This window comes from Podarcis filfolensis, assembly GCF_964270895.1.
Source record: "Podarcis filfolensis genome assembly, chromosome: 5".
NCBI lineage: Eukaryota > Metazoa > Chordata > Lepidosauria > Squamata > Lacertidae > Podarcis > Podarcis filfolensis.
Window position 1 is genome coordinate 5,225,742 of NC_139608.1, and position 24,680 is coordinate 5,250,421.

General features: G+C 51.7%; 1 protein-coding gene across 1 annotated transcript in view; it reads right to left on the reverse strand.

Moving 5' to 3' along the window:
• Positions 1 to 3,761: 3,761 nt before the first annotated feature.
• Positions 3,762 to 24,680, reverse strand: part of LOC310762164 (solute carrier family 12 member 9-like) — a 93,098-nt gene continuing 72,179 nt past the window's right edge. Inside the window, exons 10-13 of the mRNA XM_083612773.1 lie at positions 23,013 to 23,205; positions 11,680 to 11,854; positions 6,208 to 6,354; positions 3,762 to 5,064 (exon numbers count right to left, since the gene is read on the reverse strand). Of these exons, the coding sequence (XP_083468899.1) occupies positions 4,259 to 5,064; positions 6,208 to 6,354; positions 11,680 to 11,854; positions 23,013 to 23,205 (1,321 nt within the window). The 3' untranslated portion in view covers positions 3,762 to 4,258. The remainder of the gene's footprint in view (positions 5,065 to 6,207; positions 6,355 to 11,679; positions 11,855 to 23,012; positions 23,206 to 24,680) is intronic.

A 24,680-nucleotide genomic window follows, 5' to 3' on the forward strand; every position in this document is an offset into this window, starting at 1 on the left:
CGCATCATGAGCAGAACGCAACCCGCGTCTGCGCATGCATGGGTTGCAATTTGCTGCTTCTGCGCATGTGCGTGACATCATTTTGCGCTTCTGCGCATGCAGCGAAACCCAGAAGTAACCATTTCCGGTACTTCTGGGTCACCACAGGACGTAACCTGAAAGAACGTAACATGAAGCGGATGTAACATGAGGTATGACTGTACCACTCTATTCTGCCGTGGGTAGACCCCACCTGCTGTCCTGTGTCCAGTTCTGGGAACCAAAGGTTAAGAAGGGTATTGACAAGTTGGAAGGTGCGCAGAGGAGGGCAACCAAGAGCCAACAGTGTGATGTAGCAGCAAAAAAGGCGGATGCTATTCTAGGCTGCATCAAGAGAAGTATAGTGTCCAGATCAAGGGAAGTAAAAGTACCACTCTACTCTGCCTTGGTCAGACCACACCTGGAATACTGTGTCCAATTCTGGGGGCCACAATTTAAGAAGGATATTGATCAATCAGAACTTGTGCAGAGTAGTGCAACCAAGACTACTGAGTCTTTTGAGGAGCGCTTGAAGGAGCTGGGTATGTTTAGCCTGGAAAAGAGGAGGCTGACAGGTGATATGACAGCTGCCTTCAAATACCTGAAGAGCTGTCATAGGGAAGATGGAGCAAGCTCACTCTCTTCTGCTCCGGAACGTAGGGCCCAAACCGATGGAGTCAAATGATAAGAAACAAGATTCCGACTAAACATTAGGAAGAGCTTTCTGACAGCAGGCTGGTGGGCTCTCATTTCTTGGAGGTTTTTAAGCAGAGGTTGGGTAGCCACCTGTCAGGGATGCTTTAGCGAGATTCCTGAACTATACGGGGTTAGTCTAGAGGACCCTTGTGGATCCCTTACAATTGTTGTTGTTGTTTAGTCATTTAGTCGTGTCCGACTCTTCGTGACCCCCTGGACCAGAGCACGCCAGGCCCTCTTGTCTTCCACTGCCTCCCGCAGTTTGGTCAAACTCATGTTAGTAGCTTCGAGAACACTGTCCAACCATCTCGCCCTCTGTCATCCCCTTCTCCTTGTGCCCTCCATCTTTCCCAACATCAGGGTCTTTTCCAGGGAGTCTTCTCTTCTCATGAGGTGGCCAAAGTCTTGGAGCCTCAGCTTCACAATCTGTCCTTCCAGTGAGCACTCAGGGCTGATTTCCTTCAGAATGGAGAGGTTTGATCTTCTTGCAGTCCAGGGGACTCTCAAGAGTCTCCTCCAGCGCCAACAATACAATCCTCCAATTCTTACAACAATACAATTCTCCAGTTCTGTAATTCCACCCCTCCTGGGCTCGGGTGCTCCTGTTTGGCTCCACAGGGACCACGGATTGGGTTTCGATTAGCACATCGGATCTCCAAAAAGACTCGTGTCTCCTGCGCTCACGTCCTCCACCCCTTCGGGTCAGCCCCTCCGTTCCCTGGTACTCATTACAGAGTCCGCAGCCCCGCGGGGCATTCCCACCTCGTGTCTCCTTGAGAACTGAGCATTGGAGGGGGAAGCGCAGGGGCGACGGCGAAAACGGCAGCCTGTCAGGAGAAGTGACAAGGCTGATGAAGGGAGGAGAAGCCCAGGGGGAGCCGGTGTTAGCAGGCAGCAATGACACCAGTAATTGATTCCTGGCAGATTTCCCCTCTCGCCCCTGCCTGGCCAGCGAAGGAGAAAAAGACATGGCTACGTGGGCAGCACTGCTTGAGATGCCGGGCGCCACAGATATGGCAGCGATTTGCATGTGTCAGCGTGTCGAGAGATGCCATCTGCAGGGCGGAAGTTTGGGAAAAGGCTGCGCTGTGCCCACGCGAGTTGCCTGGCACCGGATGTAAGGCGGTGGTTCACAGGGGTAGGTTGGCAAGCAGCCGTTCAACCGGTGCAGCTAGGGGCTGCGGAAAGGCAATGGGGAGGGCACAGAAAGGGAAGTGCGATAGCCGCACTGTGCTGAGACGCAGGGTCCCAGGTGCCAGTCACTAGGGGCTGTGTGGTGCAGTGGTCAGAGCATCAGGCAGATGACCTGGGAGACCAGGATTCGAATCCCCACTCAGCCATGGGTTCCCCCATCAGTCACTCTCTGCCTAACCTCCCTTGCAGGGTTGTTGTGAGGATACAACTGGGAGAAAGAGGTGACATGTATGGCACATCTTGAGTTCTTTGGAGGAAAGGGTAGGATATAAATGTAGTAAATGATAAAACACTCCCTGTCCCCCAAGTGAAAGGGTGAGTGGAGGAAAAGCTACTGCCAGTGTCAAGGTTGGATTTTCATGTTTCTTCCAGAGAACCAGATTTTGCCGGCCGTTGTGGATATCTGGAAAGATATCTGAACAAAGGTCCAATGAAGGCAGAAACAAAAGGTGGGGACAGAAGTAACATTTCATGCACGGGCCGAGGTGGGCTGGACACTCCTTCACTGCTCTGAAGACGCAGACATTTTCTTCTGTCCTGTTGGGCGCGGTGGGAACAAATGGTTTCTGCAAGTTTGTGTGTATATGTGTGTGTGTGTGTGGTGGGGCAAAGGATGGATATGGTGGGTAGCTACTGGCTAGCAGCTGTGAGGTAACCAACATCCTGTTGCTTCTCCCAAACCCAAAAGGAGTTTTGCAACTGTTTTTCCAGTAGTGGTGTTTTTTGAAGGTTTTAAAGTGACTGATGGCAGAAGACAAAACCAGGCTCACACCACAGGTGAAGAGCGCAGAAAGGGTTGTAGTTCATGGGTGGAGCATATGAAGGCTCCAGGTTCAAACCCTGGCAGGACTGGGAGGAAATCCCCTCTGGCACTCTGAAGAGCCACTGCCAGTCTGTGAAGAGACAATATTGGCCAAGAGGGACCAAGAGTCCTGTGTTGCTAGCTCACTGTGACCACTTTTAAGACTATTACTTCTGTCTTCAGTCTGAGGACAGAAGTAATTTTGGTTCCACAGTAGACCCACTAGAAAACCTCTAGGGCCCAAGGAGGGAGGAGAGGACAATTGGATTGGAAATTCAGAAATGATTATCTTTTCCATTCACATTGTTGTTCAAACGGATCAGCTGCTGCTTTTTGCATCCGAAATTTCACATGAAAGTGGAGCTATAACCTGATCAGCATAATGGTGTTCCCCCTTGTAATGCTCTCCATCCTTCCGGGGGGCGTGGAGGGAGCCTGACACTGCCGCAATGAATCAGCCATTCAGACCACCGCCACTGTCATGGACTGGTTGGGGGCAGAGGAATGGTGGGAGGAACCATTTGGGAAACCCCAAAGGGAAGAAGGCTCAGAGGCCGGGGCAGTGGTGGTGGGATGATGAGTAGTCAGAGGGAGAAGACTGGGAAGAGAAGGTGTCAGAAACAGAAGAGGTAAGAAGGCTGAGTGAGTTAGGAGAGGCTGTGGCAGAGATGAGTCTGGCTGCTGGAGAGTCCCGGGTGTCTCCTCCTGCTGCTGTGACAAGCTCCCCTCCCAACTCCCAGGACCAGAAATGGGCTGAAACAGGCGGAGCAGAGGTTGACTGCAAGCAGGTGTAGTCTCTGATTGCTTGGGAGAGGAGGGGACTTAGATGGCTGTGTGGAGGTGGGGGCTTTCAGTCTCCACAGCTGGTATTCATGGAGTAAGACCACCAGGAACGAGCTGCTCTGCTCATTAGGCCTGACACTCAACCAAGTCTGTGGAGCTCGTGTTTTCGTAAGAGAGATTTACTTCCAACGATTACTGACCAGCACACTCCTGTGACAACTGCCCTAAGCTCCTTGCCATATCAACACCCCAAACACCACCACAGCAGCCTGCTCAGATCCTTCAGGACCATCTTTATTTTTGCTCCTGTTTCTACACGTATCAAAGGCACCAGGGCTGCTGCAGAGTTTTTCCAAGGCCACTTGGCAAAGTGCTAGCTTGGTACTGCTCTGGTCTCGCTCGGGTCCCCCTCTGCGTGAGCTCACAGAGCCTTCCAAAGGACCAGCGTTGACGGGACGTCCCTGCAGGACGTAACAGTCTCCTCTTGGCCTGGACGGCTTTGCTGGGCCCCAGAAGCGGGTCTCGTGGTTCCCGCGCCCAGAAGTCCTCCAAGTGGGCCCAGTCTTTGGTGAAAAAGGACGCTGAGGCTGCCTGTGTCCAGCCCGGCAGGGCCCAGAGAGCAGCCCCAGCATAACCTGCTGCCAGCCCTGACTTCTTGACCCACCACACCGCTCTGGTGCCCTGCCACTCCCCAACCCTTGACCGTCACGGGGCATCAGCAAGCCAGCCAGCCACGGCTCGGGCCGACCTCGCGCAGCACCCAACCTAGAGCTCAGTGCTGGTGACAGCGCTGACCCCGTGCACCAGCAGCGTAGGGCCCAGCCCTCGAGTGAGCACCTCCAGCTGCTCCAAGTACCTGCCGTACAGGCTGGTGTCCGCTGGAGGGCGGGGCAAGTAGAGGAAGCGGACGGTGGGGGCGGAGCTCTGCTGGAGGATGAGCTGGTTGACGGCGCTCAGGTACTCGTCCGTCACTTGTGCCGCGTTTCTGGGGAAGCCGAAGGCGTCGGTGTCGCCGGCCATCTCCTGCTGGCGGTGCCAGTGGAGGGCCACTACGCCGTCCCACAGCACCGTGTGAATGTCTGCCTGGATGCGCAGGTCCTTCAGGAGCTGGCGCAGCTTGTCCTCCTGGCCCCGGGGGCGGGCGCCGCTCTCCATGCAGAGGAAGAGGCGCAGGCGGGCGCGGCGCCAAGCACGGGCCATGGCCAGGACGCAGGCCATCTGCAGCAGGAAGAGGCTGCAGGTGTTCACGTAGTGGGCGCTGTCGGGCCGCAGCAGGTTGATGGGCCAGACGTCGATGAGGGGCTGGGCCCGCCATCCCAGCTCCTGCGGCGGCTTTAGCTCCTCGAAGGAGCGCGCCAGCAACACGTTGCGCTGCATCTTTAGGGCGTCTGCGATGATGGCCACGTACTCGCGGGGAGAGAGGCACTTCTGCGTCCCCGACGTCCACGGCGGAGGGAAGTTCTGCCAGGCCACCTCCTCCCCGCTGCTGAAGGCCGGGTGCTGGGAGAGGCGGTCCTCCGAGGTCGTGTCGTCGTAGAAGCCCAGAGCGATGGTGTTGGGCCTCATGCCTCCTGGGAGAGGGAGAGAGGCAAGGGAGTATTAGCTGGGTTACCCAAACTCGGGTCGCCAGCTGTTCTCGGACTACAACTCCCATCGTCCCTAGCTAGCAGGACCAGTGGTCAGGGATGATGGGAACTGTAGTCCAAAAACAGCCGGAGACCCAAGTTTGGAAAACTCTGGTTTGTGGCATCTACATTGTTCGGCTTTCTTTCTTAATGCTACTGTGTCTATCATGAGCTTTGAACGAAACTTCTGTTGCTGGAAAGCGGAATGAAAGTAGAATCACAGAGTCTTAGAATTGTAGAGTTGGAAGGGACCCTGAGGGTCATCTAGTCCAACCCCCTGCTGCAGTGGAGGAATATTTCACCCAAGCTGGGACTCAAAATCCACAGTCAACAGTCCCATGCTCTATCGACTGAGCCCAATCAAATCAAGGAGGAGGGGCTGAGCTGCAGCAACAAACAAGGTCAAGATTGGGGGTAGGTGGTTGGCGGTAAAAGTTGCCCTCACAACCCCTACCTCCCCAAAACAAAGGAATGAAAATAGATTGGTGTCCAGTTCCATCCTACAATTATATCTGACAGCCACAAAAATGAAGAAATATTGCTGTATTTCATTGGTCAGCCTTGTGGGGTTTAGGAACAGAGGCAGCTTAGGCGTTTGGTTCAACTAAATCCATATTGCGGGGCGGGGAACCTTTTGAACTCTGTGGTCCAGATCTGGATTGGTTTCGTGGACCAAATTTGCAAGAGGGGTGGCTCGCCTGTCCATCAGCTGGGGTCACCATGGCAGCCAGGTGATTTCTCCAGGAGCTTTGAAGTCCTGAAGTTGGGACGTCAAAGCACCTTCCAGGCAGCAAAGTACACCTTCCACACCACCAGAAAACATGCCTGGGTCTCATGTGTACTATTTATTAAATTTGTATACCGTCCTTCATCCTTAGATTTTACGGCGGTTTGCATAAAAACACAAGATAAAAACACAAAATTCGTAACAAAAAACGAAACAGTAACTCCCTTCCCAAAATGGATTTATCTGCATTTATTCACACACAGCCTGCCACTGCAGCTCACAAAACTCAGTTCTGAGACGGCCTGCTCCTAATTCCTCCTCAGCTGCCCAGTTCTCTGGCCCAAACGAAAAGGGATACTCACCCAAGCCAGAGATGAAGAGCAGCTGCTGGGTGCCATGTCTGATGGAGTCTGAAAGGGTCAGGTTGACGAAGGCCTTGATGTTCAGCCTGTCCACAAGCTGCAGCCACGAGTCAGACTGGTGCGGCAAGGGGTCAGAAGGCAGGGAGTCTAAGAGAGAAAGGAGAGGGTCAGCCGGCCGGCGTTGCGTTGGACCTCCAGAGCAAAGCCCACAGTGGGAGGAGACCCTTGGATAAGCAGGGACACATTCACACATATGGAGGGGACCTGCATGTGGAGGGACCTCCCTATAAGTCTATCAACAGGGGCAAACAACTTTAAGAGACAGCTGCAGAAGGCATCAGAATTCCATCTGTTGTTGGACTCTCTCAACCAAATCAGCCCCAGCCAGAACGGCAGTGGTCAGGGATAATGACACCGGAGAGTCCAGCACAGCAGTTCTCAACCTGCGGGCCCTCAGATGTTGTTGGACTACAACTCCCATCATCCCTGAGCTCTGGCCTTGCTAGCTAGGGGTGATGGGAGTTGTAGTTCAACAACACCTGGGGACCCACAGGTTGAGAAAGGCTGGTTCAGCATCTTCTGGGTCGCCAGTTACCCTATCCTAACACACACACATATCCATGGCTATAGTTTCTCCAACACCTTACTGGTACCCATTCCCCATCACTCACAGAGTTCCCAATTTCATAGAATCATCTTGTGAACTGGCTTGAGATCTTTTGATGAAGGGCGGTATATTATTATTATTATTATTATTATTATTATTATTATTATTATTATTATTATTTTGCAAAAGAGCACAAGGATCATATAGTCCAACCCCCTGCCATGCGCGAATCATTTTATTGTGGGGGCTGAAGCCCCCCATGGCCCCTAGAAGTTGGCTCCTATGATTCATGTGCAGTACTGTTGCGGACACACACTACCACTCATGTTTGCCAGACACACCTCACTTCTCTCCGGCAACATTCGCACAACCTGACTGCTGACCGATAACACGTTGGTATCGTGCTGCCTTCTTCCTGCCTTCTTCCTTCCCTGCTATGCCCCTTCTCGCCAACAAAGCACAGCCCTATCTGTCCCTAGGCCTCATGTGCTGACGGTTGCCAAAGCGCATGAGCAGTTGGGATGTCCAGGAACACTCCATAACACCTCAGTCGAGAGCTGCAAAGGTCCCAAAAGCTGCAATTCGCATTCTTGGCTTCTTTTACTGCATGCCTCTGATTCGGGGGAATGAAGTGACAATGCCACTGTACTTTAAGTGTAAACCTACATATTCCACACTTTTAAGATGAGATATCGTTTGCAACTCTGCAATCCACCATTTATATGCCCTAAAAGGTAATGGAAAGCTCTCCCCGCACGGCTCTCTTTAAAATTTACCGTTGCAGAGAATTCTGTGTCACGTGTGTGTTGTGACGATGGACTTGTGTCTCGCCAAACCAAGAACGGTTCGTTTCTCCCTCTGCCACAAAGTTCCCCAATGTGGGTGGAAGTAGCAGCTTCTGACAGTGCTTGGAGCTCACAAGTGCATTCACAGAGTGTCTTCACACTTGGCACCAAGTTCACCTCTTATCCACACAAAGACCCAGGAATCCTTTCTCATTGATCCACCACAACTAAGCTGCCGTACTTTATCTCTCAGATTTGCCCTATAATTCTGGTCTGATCTCTCTCTCTCTCTCTCTCTCTCTCTCTCTCTCTCTCTCGGTGTGGTTGAAAAATGAAATTAACCATCTTCCTCTTTCTACTTTCCCCTCTTTTCAGCGGGAGGGGGAAAAAAATCCATTAGTCACCATGGAAACCAGAACAGCTCTGGGAGGGGCCCCGTTTGCGGCCTTCACAAAAGCAGCTGAGAAATCAATTTGCGGTACAAAGGACAGCAGGCAGGTAGAAGTGGGAGCCTGGGCAGGCGGCACACAGACCCAGGTGCGCTTGCGAATGCTTTTGGCTGGAGCATCCGTGCAGCATGAGGAGCGCTGCGCTGGTGAACACGTGTTCACTGGAAGGGGCATGTGCTCACGACTGAGAGTAAACAAAAAGCCCGAGCTGAGACATCAACTCTTGCGGCAAACTTGCACTCTGGGAGACTCAAACTTCTGAACCAGAGGCTGCTCACCTGGTGGGGCAGAACTTCCGCTCCAGCCGCCTGCCAGGTGAGTTTCTATAGTTTAACTAGAAGGGGACAGGTGAGCTGGCAAGGACGTCGGAGAAGTGCAAATTGGTGCAAACTGATGGAGCCAAAACCAGCACTCCTGTTTATGTTTTTGTAGGGCACTGGCCAGGGCCGTCTTAAGCATATCCGGCGCGTGGTGCAAAGATCCTTCCGGCACACACACACACACACCCTGTTTCCCAGAGAGATCCGTGGCACCTGATGCCTGGCTCAAAGACGAAGGACGTGCGCGCCTGTGCCTCAACCTGTTGGGCGAGCGAGCGCACCAAGCGAGTGGGCCTGTGCTGAGTGAGCAAGGGCACGTGCGCCGCTCCCGCTGAGCGTCAGCTCGGTTTTTTCCCTTTTAGCCTCCGGGCGCCCCGCAGAATTCGGTGCCTGCAGGCTAAAAGGGAAAACACTGAGCCGACGCTCAGTAGGAGCGCCGCACACACCCTCGTTCACTCACTCAGTGTGCTCGTTCAGTGTTCCCCGGACTCTTGCCTGGTGCCCTCCAGAACTTGGCGCCCCGGTGCCCTGCACCACTGCTGTCTATGGGTAAGACGGCCCTGGCACTGGCCTCCCTGCCTCCTCACCCCTCCCAGGAAATGACAGCCATGCACTTGGCAGGAAAATCTGCTGAGCCATCCATTGGAGGCTTAAGAACATAGGAAGAGCCTGCTGGATCAGGCCAATGGCCCTTCTAGTCCAGCATCCTGTTCTGACAGTGACCAACCTGATGCCCCAATAGGAAATCTGAAAGCAGGATCTGAAACAGCAGGTCTTCTCCTGTGGTATTCAGATGCATTGGCACCTCTGACCGTGGAGGCAGAGCATGGTCATCTCCTCCTCCCTGAATTTGACCAATCCTCTTTCAAAGCCATCTAGGCCAGGGGCCATCATTGCTGCCTGCGGGAAGGAGTTCCATAGTTCAACTATGTGCAGCGTGAATAAATATTTCCTCTGCCCTGACTCTTCCAACATTCAGTTTCAATGGAGGCCCACAAATTTTATCCATCCACTTTCTCCAGACCACACACGATTTCACAAACCTCTACCCTGTTGATTCTCTCGAGCCTTTTCCTCTAAACTGAAAAGTCCCAAATGCTTCAACCTTTCTTCATGAGAGTCGCTCCACCCCCTCAATCCTTTTGGTTGCCCATTACTGAACTTTCTCCAACTCTACAATATTGTTCTTGAGGCCAAGCAACCGGGCACGTTCGTTTAGTCCGTGATAAAGTTTTTGTTCAAGTAACCTATCTGATTAAGCTACTGAATATTGCGGCCCTAAAATGAAACCCAATAAAAGCTCCAGCCCGGTTCCAGTTTATCAGAGAAACTATTTTCTCTAACAAACAGAGAATTGCTCTGGGCCATGGGTAGGCAAACTAAGGCCCGGGGGCTGGATCCAGCCCAATCGCCTTCTCAGTCCGGCCTACGGATGGTCTGGAAATCAGTGTGTTTTTACATGAGTAGAATGTGTCCTTTTATTTAAAATGCATATCTGGGTTATTTGTGGGGCCTGCCTGGTGTTTTTACAGAAGTAAAATGTGTGCTTTTATTTAAAGGGCATTTCTGGGTTATTTGTGGGGCATAGGAATTCGTTCATCCCCCCCTCCCCAAATATAGCCTGGCCCCCCACAAGGTCTGAGGGACAGTGGACCGGCCCTCAGCAAGACTGCATCTTTCAGTGTGCTGGCTGGCTGGGGCTGCTGGGAGACAGAGCCCAGCAACATATAGAGGTCCATGGCTTCCTCCCCCCTCCCATCGCACAATACAAGGAGGAGACTCGTAGCTTAGAGCATCTGCTTTCTATGCACAAGGCCCCAGGGTCAGTCCCCGGCCTATCAATCCCTGAGCAGAAGTGGATTTGGGGCAGCGTGACTGCATTCCCCCCCCCTCCGGTGCAGGGACTCCTTCCCAGAGGCTAGCAAGCTTTGGGCTTTGGGAAGGAGGCATGAGGGCCCTGGCAGGGTCCCAAAGACCTCCTTCCTCCTTCCCAGAGCCCAGTTAGCGCTTGCCCAGCTTTGGGAAGGAGGCGGGAGGGCTCTGGGACCCTGCCAGAGCCTCACACCTCCTTCCCCAGGCCATAGCTGTCAACTTACAGATTTGAAAATAAGGGAAAATAAGCAGCCTCGAAAAGAAGGGATCAGCAGCCAAAATAAGGGATTTTGGCTTAGCTTATACAGAAACCCGCCACTGATGGAGCCATGCTGCTTTGGCTGCCACTGACTGTGTTTTGCAGGGGGTTGGACTAGATGATCCTAAGGGTCCACAACTCCCACCAAAGAAGAGTGGCAGACCAAACTGATGAACGACGTCGAGATGGCAAAGCTTCCAGGCAGAATTAGACACCAGGAAGAGGACCTCTTTAATAAAGAATGGGGAAAGTTTATAATTTAGTTGAAAAGCTATTGGAAAGAGTTACATACATTGGTAGGATTGACAGAAAACTTGAACTATGGATGGACAAATGATTTATAAAAATAGAGTTATCAAAGGGATGCAGAGGGGAAAATCACTACATTAAGATGCTGCACTGGTTGGAGGGGATGCTAAGCAGCACGTTGGAGCTGCCATTGTCCTGGCGCGAGGAGTTCCATCGGCCCTTCCCCGCCAAGAGAGAGGGAGGGAGGGAGACTCTTGCCCACGCCGCCTGCAAGTCCAGCATGAGGCGGTTGCGGTGCTGCTGCGGCCACTGAAGCCCCGCCCTTCTGCGTCCCTCCCCATCCCCTCCTCTTCCTCCTCCCTCAGGCCGCCGCTGCCGCCACCGGCTTCCCCTGGCAGCGTGGCAGAAGTCTCGCAAGAGAGGGGCTGCCTGCCCACCCGCCACCACCCATCTTCTCACGATGCGCCCCTGAGGGGGGAAAGGGAGAGACGGAGACGTGGCAGCTCGTGCGCACGCTCTCTCTCGAGGCGGAGGATCCCGAGCTGATGCTTCCCTCCCGAGCCGGGCGAGGATGAAACCCGGAAAATTTAAGGGACATCATCAATAAGGGATAGCAGTGGGAAACGGCGCTGGGATAAGGGAGTTTCCCGCCAAATAAGGGACGGTTGACAGCTATGCCCCAGGCCTGGCACCTTGCTTGGCTGGAGCGAGGGCTGGGGAAGGGGGTGTCAAATCTTGGCCACACAGAGGGCGCCATATTACCGAGGTCCCCCCTGCCCAGGAGAGCCGCTGCAGGTCTCCAAACTAGGTGGGTGGGTGGTACAACTCAGTCCAAGGCAGCTTCCTATGGGCCTTCTCCCTGGGGCACATGGTTGCATCTCTCCAGAGGTCTTGGGGGGGTCACCCGGCTGGCCTCCCGCTGCCCCCTTACCCAAGTCATCCAGCTCCACGTGGCCAAGCACATACAAGCCGCTCTTTTTGAGGTCGTTGATGAAGCTGATGAGTTGCAGGGACGTCCGCGGGTTCCGGACCATCAGCAGCACCTGCGGCCGCCAGAACTTGACGTGCTCCTTGCGGATGTCCAACATCAGCAGATACTTGCGGACCTGGGATTGGGGGAGGGGGGAAGAGAATTTAACATTTGTAAAAAAACCTGAAGCATTTTTGTTTGGGATTGTAGGAAAAGACCCGCCAAGGAAATTGAAAAACATCTTCATGTACGCAACAACGGCGGCAAGAGTCTTAACAGCACAAGGGTGGGAGAACAAGGAAACCCCGACTAAAGAACTTCGGCAAGAGAAACTGGTGGACTATGTGGAATTGGCGAAACTGACACACAAACTACGTGATAAGGACAACTGTGACTTTAAAGAAGAATGGGAACCTTTTACAAAGTACTTAAAGAAACAACAAAATGAACTGGACTCCTTGGCAGGTTTTGAATAAACATTCACAAACTTTTTATTGGTAATATATAGATGGATAAGCTAAGGATCTTTACAATTTTATAATATGCAGAGAATAACATGTGCTGAAAAACCAGAGAGAGGAGCTGAGGGAAGTCTGGGGGTGGGTGGGGGTGTTCCTCTTCTTTTGGGGGGAAAGGGGGAGGGAAAAAATGGGGGGGAATGAGGATGATGTATTTGTGATAAATTATTATGTTGAAATTCCTAATAAAAATATCCCCCCCAAAAAAGAGTCAGGCTGGAGGGGTCAATGGGGTGTTAGGGGATGGGAGTACCTCTGGTGGGGGACACATTGTGCTCCTTCTGGGGTGGTTTGCTCTCCTTTGCTCCCACCCCAGCACTCAGCTCTCACCTGTGGCTCCGAGATGCTGTCAGCATGCGACAGCAGCCACAACCTAGGAAATGGCTTCCACTGGCCGGCTAAACCAGGTGAGGGCAACCAAAGGGTCTCAAATTCTTGGGGAGTTAGGGGCTTCTTTTGCATGCAAAAACAGGCCCTGGCAGATTGAACCAACGAGACCAAGAGAGGGTCCAATGGTCAAAAAGGCAGTTTCTGCACATGCTGTAGAGCAGGCTTACTCAACCTCGGCCCTCCAGATGTTTTTGGCCTACAACTCCCATGATCCCTAGCTAGCAGGACCAGCGGTCAGGGTTGATGGGAATTGTAGTCTCAAAACATCTGGAGGGCCGAGATTGGATTTGGATTTGATATCCCGCCTTTCACTACCTTTAAGGAGTCTCAAAGCGGCTAACATTCTCCTTTCCCTTCCTCCCCCACAACAAACACTCTGTGAGGTGAGAGGGGCTGAGAGACTTCAGAGAAGTGTGACTGGCCCAAGGTCACCCAGCAGCTGCATGTGGAGGAGCGGAGACGCGAACCCGGTCCCCCAGAGTACGAGACTACCGCTCTTAACCACTACACCACACTGGCTCACCACACAGATTGAGGAAGCCTGCTGTAGAGGGAGGTGAGGAGCAGATGGGGCTCATAGCCCATCTAGGACAGGCATAGGCAAACTCGGCCCTCCATATGTTTTGGGACTACAACTCCCATCATCCCTAGTTAACAGGACCAGTGGTCAGGGATGATGGGAGTTGTAGTCCCAAAACATCATTTTGCCTATGCTTGATCTAGGAGAAGGAAAACTTTGATCCTGAACCTCAGCTGCCTTGCGGGACATCTTCAGGAGAAGAAAATGCTAGGGAGTAAACCCTACACAAATCCGGAATGGAGTCCCTAAGACAGTTGGATGGCACCTTGTACACCTCCTTCCAGCAACTCCTGCAGCCAAGCCAGTGCCCAATGTCTTGCTCTGCTTTCCTTTGGACCCCATCAGGGAGGCCGAGAGGGGGGTCTTGTTGTCTGGGACCTCCAGACACACTGCCCAGGCTTGTGCCCTGTGGACGTCACGTTGGTGCTGCTAATGCAGCAGTTTGACTTCATCCCAAGAGGCTATATCTTTGGACACAGGCTCTACCTGCAGTGAACTGGTAGGTTTCTCACTGACCGCAGCATGATTAGCTCAGCAATGGAAGAACCAGACTGATGTACCCTTGAACGTATGGGAAAATAATATCTGGGATACGGAAATGTCTGGCCGTCTCACCAGACACAGGAGGGCAATTAGAGACATAACGAATAGAAACACAGACCCCCTTCTTTAAATGTGTTAATGACCAATTGTTGTTGAGTCGTTTAGTCGTTTCTGCCTCTTCGTGACCCCCTGGACCAGAGCACGCCAGGCACTCCTGTCTTCCACTGCCTCCCGCAATTTGGTCAGACTCATGTTTGTAGCTTCAAGAACACTGTCCAACCATCTCATCCTCTGTCGTCCCCTTCTCCTTGTGTCCTCCATCTTTCTCAGCATCAGGGTCTTTTCCAGGAAGTCTTCTCTTCTCATGAGGTGGCAAAAGTATTGGAGCCTCAGCTTCAGGATCTGTCCTTCCAGTGAGCACTCAGGGCTGATTTCCTTGAGAATGGATAGGTTTGATCTTCTTGAGTCCACGGGACTCTCTAATGACCAATATCAAGATCTTATATCAAATGCTCGATATTCTCAGTGGAGAGGTTACTTTAAGCAATGTGTTTGAATGTTGAATGTGCAAGTGTATGTCTAGAGACAACGGATGAAACAAACATCATTAGTTGTACTGCTGGATAAGTTTTTAATGATTTTTGTATTTGTATAAAAACTAATGAAAATTTGTGGGTTTTGTGTGTGTGTGTGTGTGTGTGTGTGTGTGTGTGTGTGTTTTAAAAGGCAGACAGATGCCAAAGCCCCCTCCTCAAAGCCCCCTGTTTCTACAGCTAAGCAAGGAGGCAGTTTAGCCGCAGATTCTTTGGGCGCTGTGGATTTGGTGCTCCTCACTGGCTGACGCAGAGAGGAAGAATAATAGCAGAGCGCCATCGATGTGCACAGTGCTTTGTGCATAATATAGAAAAGGACAGGTCTCTGAGCTGAGGAGAATACGTTCTACAATCTGACACAAGGTGATGGGGTGGCAGGAGGCCAAACAACCTAGAGATTATCCTCATGGGTAACATCCTGTCAATATTACGGAGGATTTCGCCACAGGTCTGGTGCGGTTGTGTGGTAAAATGTGTGCCTGAAAGTGTGACAAAACGGTCGCCCGTATCCGTCATATCAAAGTGATGTGCGAAATCCGGTTAGTCTTATTTGAGTCACCCTTGTCAGCAAATATCCGGCAAACACCACACAGGATTTTACTGAACATGAGGCGCGTACGTCTGGAAACGCAAGGAACTCCTTTGAGAGGTTCCCCTCAAAACTCTCCCGCTTTTCCTTGAAAAGAAGCGCTTTGCCTGAGGCGCCACAGGACTTGCTTTTTAAGAAATTCATTTTGAGACCAAAGTTTGCCCTCCGAGCGGAGCAACGTCCGTCTCCGGCAGATGCCACCTCCTCCCGCCCCTGGGGAAGGAGGTGCGCACTCCTGCCACAGCCAGCCAGGCTTGAAGCAGGAGAGCCAGATGGGGAGTGTGAGGGGAACGCGGCACCTGCCTGTCAGCGCCCCAGATTGGCAGGAGGAGGGTTCCGCCTCAGCGCCCCACTGCCCACGCTGCGCTGAGGGGATAATGGGGGGGGGTGGCAGACGCTGACAGCGCCATATGCCGGCGGTTCCGCCTTGACAAGCGGGCGGCGCTCGGGGCTCCCTCTGCTCCCAGTCAACGGAGGCGTCTTGGCTCCGAGGCTGGTGGGATGAGCGGGCAGGTCCTACAAGAAGCCTTAGCGAGCTCCGGCGCCATCCGGGCATCCAGGATGTTAGTTTCGTGGAAAAGGGGGAAGGGTTGGGGGCCGAGGCCTGTAGCAATCAATGGATGCTTCCTGATCACCTACTTAAAGGTAAAGGTAAAGGTAAAGGACCCCTGACAGTTAAGTCCAGCCGTGAACGACTCTGGGGTTTGCGGCACTCATCTCGCTTTACTGGCCAAGGAAGCCGGCGTTTGTCCGCAGACAGTTTTTCCAGGTCATGTGGCCAGCATGACTAAGCTGCTTCTGGCGAAACCAGAGCAGCGCACGGAAACGCCGTTTACTTTCCCGCCGGAGTGGTACCTATTTATCTACTTGCACTTTGATGTGCTTTTGAACTGCTAGGTTGACAGGAGCTGGGACAGAGCAAAAGGAGCTCACCCCATCGGGGGGATTCGAACCACCGACCTTCCGATCGGCAAGCCCAAGGCTCAGTGGTTTACACCACAGTGTCACCTGCATTCCGATCACCTACTTCCCGAGCATTAATTCTGATCAAATGAGCATCACTAATAATAATAATGCTTTTCATTCAAATGTATCCCAAAGGGGCTTACAAACAATGAATAACATGCTGGAACGTAGAACTGCGGAATCACAGAGCTGGAAGGGAGCCCCCCCAGGGTCATCTAGTCCCACCCCCTGCAATGCAGAAATCTCAGCGAAAACACCCATTACAGGTGGTCATCCAAACTCGGCTTAGAAACCTACAAGGAAGGAGAGACCACCATCTCCTAAGGGAGACCATAATAGAACATCACAAACGCAGCATAAATCATGTAGATTAACAAATTATCAGTAAAGCAATTGCAGTCTGTAAGACACTGTTAACAAAGTGACAGCTAACTCGTGCAATGTAGCCGGACGTGGGAAGGACAAACGAAAGTGTGTCATTGCAAAGGGCGCAGTTAGATCTATGGAACTTGCTCCCAGTGGAGGCAGTGATGGCTACTTGACTTGGATGGCTTTAAAAGAAGATTAGAGAAGTGCATAGAGGATGTTCAGGCTATCAGGGTCTACCAGGCATGATGGCTATGTCCTGCCTCCACAGTTGGAGGCAATGGGTTTCTGAATGGCGGTTGCTGAGAATCCCAAGCAGGGAGCGCAGGGCTGCAATCAGGTCCTGCTTGTGGGGCTTCCCACAGCGGGATCTCGGGGGTCCCTGAGAGAAAAGGGTGCTGGATTAGATGAGCCACTGGCCTGATCCAGAAGGGACTTGTTATTTTATTAAGAGTCAGTCTGACCGTACACCCATATACAGCCCACGTCTTCAGCGCCTGCATGGGCTGCGTGTCAGGAGCACCTTCTCCAACTTTCTGATCCCAGGAACACAGGAACAGCATTCCCAAGGAATGGGTCCCGGTGCAATCTGCTATTGTGAGCCCCTCAAAAGCAGCAGAGTAACGGAAGCAAAGCTGCGGAGGTTTCGTTGCATACCTACTGTATTTTGCGCCCTATAGGACGCACTTTTCCCCCTCCAAAAATGAAGGGGAAATGTGTGTGCGTCCTATGGAGCGAATGCAGGCTTTCGCTGAAGCCTGGAGAGCGAGAGGCGTCGGTGCGCACCGACCCCTCTCGCTCTCCAGGCTTCAGGAAGCTATCCGCAAGCCTTGGGAGCCCGCGGGAGTTCCCGCGGGCTCACACGGCTTGCAGGCAGCAGCCTGCAGCCTGAAGCACGGGGCGCCCTCCGGAGGATGCCCCGTGCTTCGGGCAGGTGTCCGCAAGCCTTGCGCGCCCGGGGGGAGTTCCCGCGGGCTCGCAAGCCTTGCGGATAGCAGCCTGTTCTGGGGGCTGGGGTCAGGGGAAGCTCGGGCTTCCCCCGCCCCAGCCCCGCGGCTGGGGGGGAAAATAATTTTTTTTATTCATGCCCCCCCCCCAAAAAATGATGTGCGTCCTATGGGCCAGTGCGCCCTATAGGGCGAAAAATATGGTAATTTATTTCTACTGATTAAACAAATAAAAGAACATAACGAACATATACGAGAGAGTCAGCTCTCTCATACTGCCATCTTGTCTCCAGACAGATCAAAGAAAATCCGCACAGTACTAGGGACAGAAGTCTGGAAGAGTAGTTTCCGCCCCCTCCTTTTTCACAGGCAGAAAGTAAAACAAACATGATCTGGTGATCTTTGCAATGGGAGGGATGAAAATACTGACACAGTCTTGCTCTCTGGGTGCTCAGAGAACAAGTTCCCCCTTTTTAAATGCACGTATTTGAAGAGTGCCGATGACCTGCATTTCAGCAGAAAACTTCTACAGCGTATAGTTAAGCTGTGGAACTCCCTCCCACAGGAGCCAGTGAAGGCCATCAAGTTGGATGGATTAGACATAAGTGTGGTATTTTATGCATTGGGACTTCCTGTTATTTTTATTGATCATTGTTTAGTAATTCATCATTGCAATTCTTAAGTGTCAACTGTTTAACTATTATTTGCAGATATTTAATTTTACTGTTTATTGTTATATTCTAACAGATTGTTAAATATTACTTCATTTGATATATTTTAAGGTTATTGTGACTTTATTTTGTACTGGATCAGATTCATTATTACGTGTGCGATTGTTGCTGCCTTTTTTGTTGTTTCTTCAGCTTGCAAATGGCATTGTGCAGAGTAATATAGAAAGGCGGTACAGAGGTACCTCGGGTTAAGAACTTAATTCGTTCTGGAGGTCCGTTCTTAACCTAAAACTGTTCTTAACCTGAGGTACCACTTTAGCTAATGGGGCCTCCCGCTGCCGCTGCTGCGTGATTTCTGTTCTCATCCTGAAGCAAAGTTCTTAACCCGAGGTACTATTTCTGGGTTAGCGGAGTCTGTAACCTGACGCATCTGTCACCTGAAGCGCCTGTAACCCGAGGTACCACTGTATACAAATTAAACGTTATGTCTGAGGGGATGTCTGCCCCAGCCCTAGTCTTCGAACTGTCCCTGATAAAAGCGTCTTCTTGGCCGAGAAAAAACAGCCCTCGCTTTCTCTTCCTTCATCATCTGCTCCAGCCGCTAGCTTCCTTCCTCGCTCTGTGTGTGTGTGTGTGTGTGCGCGCGCACGCAAGCGAGCAAACATGCCAGTCAGACAAGTCAGAGCTCAGGGCAGGCTAATGCATTTACCTCCTCAGCTGCCGGCATTTGTCTTCACTACCGGGGACAAGTGCCTTTGATCAGCGTCCGACGGGGTAACATCACCCTGGTGAGTAAATGTTATTACCCCAGACGCACCGCAGAGGAGGAGATCATTCCTTCCCTCCTGCGCCTCCCCCCCCTTCCGCACACAATCTGTGGTGTTGGCTCCCTGCCAAAGTCTCTGTGTGCCAGGGCCAGGAATGAAAGGTTGGGGAGCTGGGAGAAGAGGGAGTAAGGAGAAGAGGAAGGTGGCGTTTTCGACGCCTGCTTTTATCCACCTGCACGGGGCCCTCCTTTCTCCCATCAATCTGCCAAGAAATCTCAAAGCCAGACGGATGTCTGCAGAGGCATTGTTGGCAGCCCCAGCTAACACACCGACGTTTCCCTGCCTGCAAATGTCGCAGGACTGTGGCCAGATTCCTCTGCCCTCCACACTGGTGTCCCCAAACAGGTGTTAGAAACTCAGGTATATAAGCTAGGCACCAAACAGCACCTTAAATGTCTATTCACCAGGGGGGCTGGACTAGATGACCCCTGGGTCCCCTTCCAACGCTGCAATTCTACAATTCCATGATCTCAGCAACATTGCTCTTACAACAATGCACTTGTCCCAGTATCCAAGAAGCAGAAACTCATAGTGGAAATGGACATGGTGTTAATTGTGGACTACAGCAGAGGTTTTTAAATTGGGGGAAGGCTGTGGCACAGTCAAATATATCTGTACTCAGCCCTGCACTTATTTTCCTTGATGTGGTGATGGAGGGCTGTGTGTGACTCAGCTAGCTCGAGGGAGACGTCAGTCGCCAACCTGATGCCCGCAAATCTCCACACAGTCACGAATGGGCCCGTGCCAGTAGCAAAACGAGCCTGGCACCGGGGGGATTTTGAACACTGCCCCAAACCGCTTGCCAGAGATCGCCCTTGTTTCCTGGTAAGGCCTGCTCAGCATGGATTAGTGGCTTGGGGGTGCTGCACCCCAGAAGTGGATGCATTTCAGCCAAATGTGGGTGTCAGGAGGCAGTAGCACAGCTCAGATGCCTGCAGAAGTTCTTGTTGAGCTGGAGAGCCAGTGTGGTGCAGTGGTTAAGAGCGGTGGACTCGTAATCTGGTGAACCGGGTTCGCTTCCCTGCTCCTCCACATGCAGCTGCTGGGTGACCTTGGGCCAGTCACACTTCTCTGAAGTCTCTCAGCCCCACTCACCTCACAGAGTGTTTGTTGTGGGGAAGGAAGGGAAAGGAGAATGTTGGCCGCTTTGAGACGCCTTCGGGTAGTGATAAAGCGGGATATCAAATCCAAACTCTTCTTCTTTTGTTTAGCCCCGGGAGCAGGAAAGGGCCGAGCAGAAAACAGGAAACTCAGAGGGGCTGTACGTCCGCTGGAATGCAGTGTCAGGACCTGTTTTGCTCCTTGCAAGGGAGGAAGTAACCAGGACAAACTGCAGGAAGCACACTCGAGGTCAAGCCAGCGATTCGTGAGAGCGAAGCTACAAGGAAGTTAGCTCAAGTCTCCAGATCTGGCGCTGGCCATGAATTCACCGGCTCTCAACCACAGCTCCACCATCTGCAACACGGGGGACACCACCACTGGCCTACCATACAGGGCTGTTGTACTGAAATAATGTATCTGAAGCTCTTCCAACATACTGCAGCCCCACATAAACGCTTTCTTAGCATCCAAGCAAATACTTCAGATGCAAGCATTTGAGGTGGGTCGGTGGGAAGCTAGAAACAGTGTTTTTAGTAGTAATTAGAGTGTTGGACTAGGACTTGGGAGACCAGGGTTCAAATCCTGACTCAGCCATGAAGCTCCCTGGGCGACCGTGGGCCAATCACTCACTTTCGGCCTAACCTACCTCACAGGCTGTTGTGAGGGTAAAATGAGAACTACGTATGCCACCTTGAGCTCCTTGAGAGGGAAGGTGGACGCAAACGCAATAAACAGGGTTTCCGAAACTTGGGGTTCTAGCAGTTGTTGGACTACAACTCCCATCATCCCTAGCTAGCAGAACCAGGGATCAGGGATGATGGGAACTGTAGTCCAAAAACAGCTGGAGGGCCAAGTTTGGGAAACCCCACAATAAATAAATGAATCGACTTTGCAAATTGGAAGGTCTGGACCTTCTCATAGAATCATAGAGTTGGAAGAGACCACAAGGGCCATCGAGTCCAACCCCCTGCCAAGCAGGAAACACCATCAGAGCACTCCTGACATATGGTTGTCAAGCCTCTGCTTAAAGACCTCCAAAGAAGGAGACTCCACCGCACTCCTTGGCAGCAAATTCCACTGTCGAACAGCTCTTACTGTCAGGAAGTTCTTCCTAATGTTTAGGTGGAATCTTCTTTCTTGTAGTTTGGATCCATTGCTCCGTGTCCGCTTCTCTGGAGCAGCAGAAAACAACCTTTCTCCCTCCTCTATGTGACATCCTTTTATATATTTGAACATGGCTATCATATCACCCCTTAACCTCCTCTTCTCCAGGCTAAACATGCCCAGCTCCCTTAGCCGTTCCTCATAAGGCATCGTTTCCAGGCCTTTGACCATTTTGGTTGCCCTCCTCTGGACACGTTCCAGTTTGTCAGTGTCCTTCTTGAACTGTGGTGCCCAGAACTGGACACAGTACTCCAGGTGAGGTCTGACCAGAGCAGAATACAGTGGCACTATTACTTCCCTTGATCTAGATGCTATACTCCTATTGATGCAGCCCAGAATTGCATTGGCTTTTTTAGCTGCCGCGTCACACTGTTGGCTCATGTCAAGTTTGCGGTCAACCAAGACTCCTAGATCCTTTTCACATGTACTGCTCTCAAGCCAGGTGTCACCCATCTTGTGTTTGTGCCTCTCATTTTTTTTGCCCAAGTACAATACTTTACATTTCTCCCTGTTAAAATTCATCTTGTTTGTTTTGGCCCAGTTCTCTAATCTGTCAAGGTCGTTTTGAAGTGTGATCCTGTCCTCTGGGGTGTTAGCCACCCCTCCCAGTTTGGTGTCATCTGCAAATTTGATCAGGATGCCCTTGAGTCCAGCATCCAAGTCGTTGATAAAGATGTTGAATAAGACCGGGCCCAAAACAGAACCCTGTGGCACCCCACTAGTCACTCTTCTCCAGGATGAAGAGGAACCATTGATGAGCACCCTCTGGGTTTGGTCAGCCAGCCAGTTACAAATCCACTGAGTGGTAGCATAGTCAAGACCACATTTTACCAGCTTCTTTACAAGAATATCATGGGGCACCTTGTCAAATGCCTTGCTGAAATCAAGGTAGGCTAACGTTGTGGGTTTTAGGTGCTCAGAACCTGCTAAAACACAACAAAACCCACTCACCAGGCCTGGCTGAGGGCCTGAGTTTCATTAAGACAGGCCAGCAAGACAGCAGCTGGGTAATAAGAATATTCCATTACGTGCTAACAGGGTTTTTTCCCTGTTAAGTGTTGGTTTTATGACATAAAAATTAAAAGGCAAGGGCTGGGCAACGGGCCCAACTTGCTGGGTCTGGGAATGAATCCCAGGGAAGGGCAGAGCACGGGGGGAACGGCGCCAGCTGGAAGGACGAACCGCCTGTCTGAAAGGATACGAGATAAGAGCGTGCAGCTCCCTTGCGGAAGGGGTGGAGGCGAGTTCGAAACATTATTAGGACAACCAGGTAAATTAATCTGTATGGGGCGGGGAGGACCACCTGGTCCTGTGTTTTGCAAACGAGCTACCAGTTGCTGGAAGCTGCAGTGGGTTGGGGAGAGGGCTCTTTGGTCCTGCTTGCTGGGTTCTTTTTGTATTACTATTATCATCATCATCATCATCATTATTATTATTATTATTATTATTATTATTATTATTATTATTTTGGTGAACCACCCTGTGATCGTCAGATGAAGGGTGATCTACAAATTTAATAAATAAATAAAATAAATGCCCATAAACCCATAATAAACAAAAAAAAATATCGCTGCCTTCCACATCACTTCTAATATTGAATAGCTTTAGCATACTCAGGAATCAAAAGTTTTTTTGCCTCTTTTGCAGAAAATGCATACTTTTCGAGCGTTCTGCAATTTCCTTGGGTGGCCAAAGAATGAGGCTCGCAGCCCCTGCCTTGAAATCCCTGGAAAAGGGTCTTCTTCCTCCTCCTCCTCCTCCTCCCACCCTGCCTGATTTACGAGAGGGCTGAACGCCGCCAGAGGGAAAACCCTTGTCTCTAAACTAGTCAACGCAGCTCCAGGTGTTTATGTGTGCAAGGAAAAGAGATTGCTCGCTGTGTTTCTGCCTCGCCCGTTCTCCCACAGGAGGAGCAACTGACAAACGAAAGCGCCAGAAAACATTGATTAAAACATTTCGCATCAGAAAGGAGAAAGACTTGCTTGCTGCCGACCGCGGTAGAGAGCTGGTTTTGGGGGTCCCCCCTCCCCTGTGCTTACCTGGTGGAAAATGAGAGCCTGGCTGATGTAGCCCCAGCTGCTGCTGGGGGAGAGGTAATGGAGGGCCACAAGGAGAACCACCATGAAGGCCACGCTGGCTGAGGCGTAGATGGGGCTGATGAGGAAGACCATGACGAAGCAGCCGGCGATGCCCAGCACACAGGTGTGCCAGGTGAAGTACCGGAAGGTCGGCCTGCGGGAAGGAGCAGAGCAGTCAGCTTGGGAGGGGCAGATCCACTTAGCTTCCAGTGGTGTAGCGGACCAGTTGGACGCTGAGGAATTGTGGGAGGAACCAGCTGGGGAAGCCCCAAGGGAAGAAGGCTAAGAGTCCAGGGATTGGTGGGTGGACAGAGGGAGAAGACTGGGTAGAGGAGGTGTCGGAAGCTGAAGAGGCAACAGGGCTTAGTGAGCTGGGAGAGTCTGTGGCAGAGAGAAGTTCAGAATCAGAGGCAGCAGCTGAAGCAGGAGAGGCCAAGAAGCAAAGATGAGTCTGGCTGGTGAAGAGTCCCAGGTATCTCCCCCTCCTGCTGGAACAAGCTTCCCTTCCCCCTGGTATCCCAGAACCAGGAGAGACATGAAAAGCACAGAGGAGAGATAGGCACAGGCTCAGATTGCTTGGGAGAAACCCTGGAGGGGAGGGGGGCTTAGACAACTATGGGGATGTGGGGACCTTCAGTCTCAGCAACTGCTTCGTGGGGACAAGACATACCAGGGATGAGCTGCTGTGCTCTTTAGGACTGACACTCTGCCAAGATTATGTTCTTGCTAGTAAAGAGTCAATTGCAATTTGCATGGTGTGATTTACTGCTGGCTGACTCCTGACAGCTTGGGAACCTGCAGCCCTCTGGACGTTCAAGCTGGGAGTTAGAATCACAGAATCATAGAATTGTAGAGTCCAGCCCCCTAAAATGCAGGAATATTCAGCTGTCCCATACGAGGATTGAACCTGCAACCTTGGAAGTATCAGCACATAGCTCTAATCAACTGAGCTATTCAGGAGTTGGAGTACAGCAATGCCTCAGGGGTCCACAGGTTTCTCTCCCCTCCATTAGGGGGTGTGCCATTCTACAAAGCAGCGTGCGGACCCTGCGGTTGCCACTCCATCAGTTACTGCACACTAGCGCCTGAGGCCACCCTCAGATGCAACTGGAGCCAGAGTTGCAGGAAATCCATCTTATTTGGGTTGTAACCTGCCCTGTCCCAGAAGGCCCACGGCTGGTTAGCAACATTTAAAGACAATGAATACGTAACACAATTGCTTACACCCCGAGGGATCCATTAGAGAGAGTCCAACGCACTCATCTCCAGCCGCAAAATGCTTGAGTAGGTAGAAGGGCTCTCGGATCACTTTCCCTAGGCTGCTTCGTGGATTCCAAGGTTTAAGCATGGCAAATTGTACATGCATGAAATTTCCTGCACAGAGCTGCTTCTGCATGCAATTTGCAGCAGTATCACATGCATGCAGGCAAACACACAAATGCACACACACGGGATGCATGGTATTTTCAACATGAAAATATGGGCAGAAATTCAGATGGCGTGGCTAACTCCAGGATGAGGACGCAGTGACAGGAAATGCTACACCTGGTGAATTTCCGCCTGTCACACAACTGTAGCAGGCACAGATAAGGATTTGGGGGGAAGGGGAAGAAGTGTGAGAATGCTTTT